The sequence below is a fragment of the Pelodiscus sinensis genome, chromosome 5 (genome assembly GCF_052426305.1).
Source record: "Pelodiscus sinensis isolate ZL-2025 chromosome 5, ASM5242630v1, whole genome shotgun sequence".
In the NCBI taxonomy this organism is placed as follows: domain Eukaryota; kingdom Metazoa; phylum Chordata; order Testudines; family Trionychidae; genus Pelodiscus; species Pelodiscus sinensis.
In genome coordinates, this window is record NC_143056.1 from 133,538,947 (window position 1) to 133,542,290 (window position 3,344).

Consider the following 3,344-nt stretch of genomic DNA (forward strand, 5'->3'; position numbering starts at 1 on the left):
TCACTAGGAGGGTGGTGAAGCGCTGGGATGGGTTACCTAGGGAAGTAGTGGAGTCTCCATCCCTAGAGGTGTTTAAGTCTCGGCTTGACAAAGCCCTGGCTGGGTTGATTTAGTTGGAATTGGTCCTGCCTAGAGCAGGGGGCTGGATTTGATGACCTTTTGAGGTCTCTTCCAGCTCTATGATTCTATGATGCTATAATACTATAAGGGTATGTCTACACTACCCCGCTAGTTCGAACTAGCGGGGGTAATGTAGTCATCCGCAGTTGCAAATGAAGCCCGGGATTTGAATTTCCCGGGCTTCATTTGCATGAAGCCAGCCGGCGCCATTTTTAAATGCCGGCTAGTTCGAACCCCGTGCCGCGCGGCTACACGCGGCACGGAGTAGCTAGTTCGGATTAGGCTTCTAATCCGAACTAGCTGTACTCCTCGTAGAAGCCTAATCCGAACTAGCTACTCCGTGCCGCGTGTAGCCGTGTGGCACGGGGTTCGAACTAGCCGGCATTTAAAAATGGCACCGGACGGCTTCATGCAAATGAAGCCCAGGAAATTCAAATCCCGGGCTTCATTTGCAACTGCGGATGACTACATTACCCCCGCTAGTTCAAACTAGCGGGGTAGTGTAGACTTACCCTGAGAGGGTATACTCCCAATCCAATACCCCTTCCCTCACCTCCACTCCCCTTCACCAGAGCCAAACACCTCCACTCCCAGCCGTGAGAGTGGCTGACCAGAGCACTTCCGGATTCCAGTTGCTACCAGACTATTGGGAGTGCCGGACAACTGGATGCCAGACCATTGCAGTTTTACTGTAACGTGTTATTTACTCCTTCTCATAATACAAGGAGTTACCAAAAGAAATGAATAGGCAGCAGGTTTCAAATAAAGAAACGGGAGTATTTCTTCATAAAACTCACAGTCAACCCCTGGAATTGCTTGCCTGAGGAGGTTGTGTAGGCCAAGACTAAAACAAGGCTCAAAAAAGAGCTAGATAAATTCATGGAGGATCAGTCCATCAATGACTATTCGCCAGGATGGGTGGGGGTGGGAGTGTTTGCCAGAAGTTAGGAATGGGAGACAGGGGAGGGATTACTTGATGGTTCCCTGTTCTGTTCATTTCCTTTGGGGCCACTGTTGGAAGATAGAACACTGGGCTACATGACCCACTGGTCTGACCCAGTATGGCCGTTTCTACTGATAACGTTTCAAACTTTTTTCCCTCAGTGGGACCTTCTAATCACAGATTGTCCTCATTTGAGTTGTCCATCTCTATTCCCCAGGTTTTCCAGATGGCCACTACCTCCCTGTCATTCCAATGGGATGGAAGCCCCCCTGTTCTCAGGAATGGTGGTTGCTTCACTTTTGTGCTGTAAATCTCCGTTAATATCTGGTTCGTTTCATTCTCTTTTAAAATTCCCATTTTTTTTACCAAAGCAGGACACAATGGAATCGCATATTTACCAGCTGAGAGTATGTCCACTTTGGTTTTCCATTGGGTGGAAGAAATTAGTATATATAGAGAAACATTCTATTGGTTAGAAGTTGGTATAGAGAGGGCAAATTCGTGGTGGATTGGATGGGGTGCTTGAACTGTGTTTTTCCTAGTTTCATTTGATTACTCTATTCTTTATCTTTATTCATACAGTGGTAGCATCTACCAACCCTGCCATAGGCCAAGCCCCAGTTTGAAAGGTGCTGTACAGACATGGAACAAAAAACAGTCACTGCCCTCAAAGAGCTTACAGTCTACGTAAAATGTGATTCATGTTTTAGTGTTTTGAATGTTCACCATCACGGAATGATTCCCAAGGTCTCCATAGTTCATTAATTAGAAGTTTAGTATCTTATGCATCTTAAAATAGAACTGTCGTGACAGCTGAAAGAGGTTTGTCCAGATTCGGCAGTCAAGGGGAATTTTCACGGATGAACTGAAAGCAAGAGACAAATATTTCTCTAAAATCTCATGAATATTGTCCTCATTTCCTTCCCGATTTGTGTAACTGCCTGAACGCTGCACATCACCCTTTTGAGTTCCCATCTGACATAATTTTTCTGCTCCACAATTTTCTCATGGCGCTTTTCACCTCCTCGTTTCTTAGCGTGTAGATCAGCGGATTCAGCATGGGGGTGATCACGGTGTAGAAGACGGCCACCATCTTGTCCTCTGCCAAGTGGCTAGAAGGTCGGATGTAGGTGAACGTGCAAGGCCCGAAAAATAAAATCACCACGGCAATATGGGAGCCACAGGTGGAGAGCGCTTTCCGACGTCCTTCAGAGGAACGTTGCCTCAAGGAGATTAAGATCACCACGTAGGATATAACCAAGAGAAGGAAACAGCCCAACGCAATCATCCCACTATTGGCAACAACTATGATACCGGCAACATAGGTGTCGGCACAAGCCAATTGGAGCAAAGGGTGCACATCACAGAAATAATGGTCTATCTCGTTGGGCCCACAGAAGGGTAATGAGGTGGTTATAAGAGTCTGGACCATGGAATGCACAAAGCCCCCTACCCAAGAGGCCACCACCATCTGGCCACACACACGCCTGGTCATGATGGTTGTGTAGTGCAGGGGTTTGCAGATGGCGATGTAGCGGTCGTAGGCCATCACCGTGAGGATGAAGATCTCTGTGCAACCAAAGAAATGGACACCGAACAGCTGCGCAATGCAGCCAATGAAGGAGATGGTTTTCTTCTCTGTGAGGAAGTCCGCAATCATTTTGGGGGCCGTGACGGAAGAGTAGCAGACGTCTACAAAGGACAGGTAACTCAGGAAGAAATACAGGGGAGAGTTCAGACGCTGACTGCTAATGATTGTGAGAACAATGAGGAGGTTTCCAAGAACAATGGCTATGTAGAAGAATAAAAACAGCGCAAAACACATTTTCTGCAACTTCTGATTCCGGGAGAGGCCCAAGAGGATGAATTCAGTCACGTTGTTTATATTCGCCATGTGCTCTGGTTAGGTGGCGGCTGAGTGAGATAGAGCTGATTTACCTGCCAAAATAAGGAATTATATCATTAACATAGATACATTGATGAATTATTACATTAATATCGAGCTTAGAACATAAGATCATAAAAGTGACCAGACAGGGTCAAACCAAAGATCCATCTTGTCCAATGTTTTGCCTTCCTATAGCGGCCAAATCCAGGTGTTCCAGAGGGAATGAACAGAACAGTAATCATTAAGTGATCTCTCTGACAAACAGAGGCTAGAGACACCATCTCTACCCATCCTGGCTATTAGCGATTGATGGACCTAACCTATATGAATATATCCAGCTCTATTTTGAACCCTGTTAAAGTCCTGATCTTCACAACATCCTCTGGCAAGGAG

At 46.2% G+C, this 3,344-nt stretch overlaps 1 protein-coding gene across 1 annotated transcript; it reads right to left on the bottom strand.

Moving 5' to 3' along the window:
• Window positions 1-1,059: 1,059 nt before the first annotated feature.
• Window positions 1,060-2,995, bottom strand: LOC102449907 (olfactory receptor 4S2-like). The gene has a single exon (XM_014570165.4). It carries the CDS (start codon window positions 2,955-2,957, stop codon window positions 2,019-2,021), a length of 939 nt encoding a protein of 312 aa, XP_014425651.1. The 5' UTR covers window positions 2,958-2,995; the 3' UTR covers window positions 1,060-2,018.
• Between the last annotated feature and the right edge of the window lie 349 nt (window positions 2,996-3,344).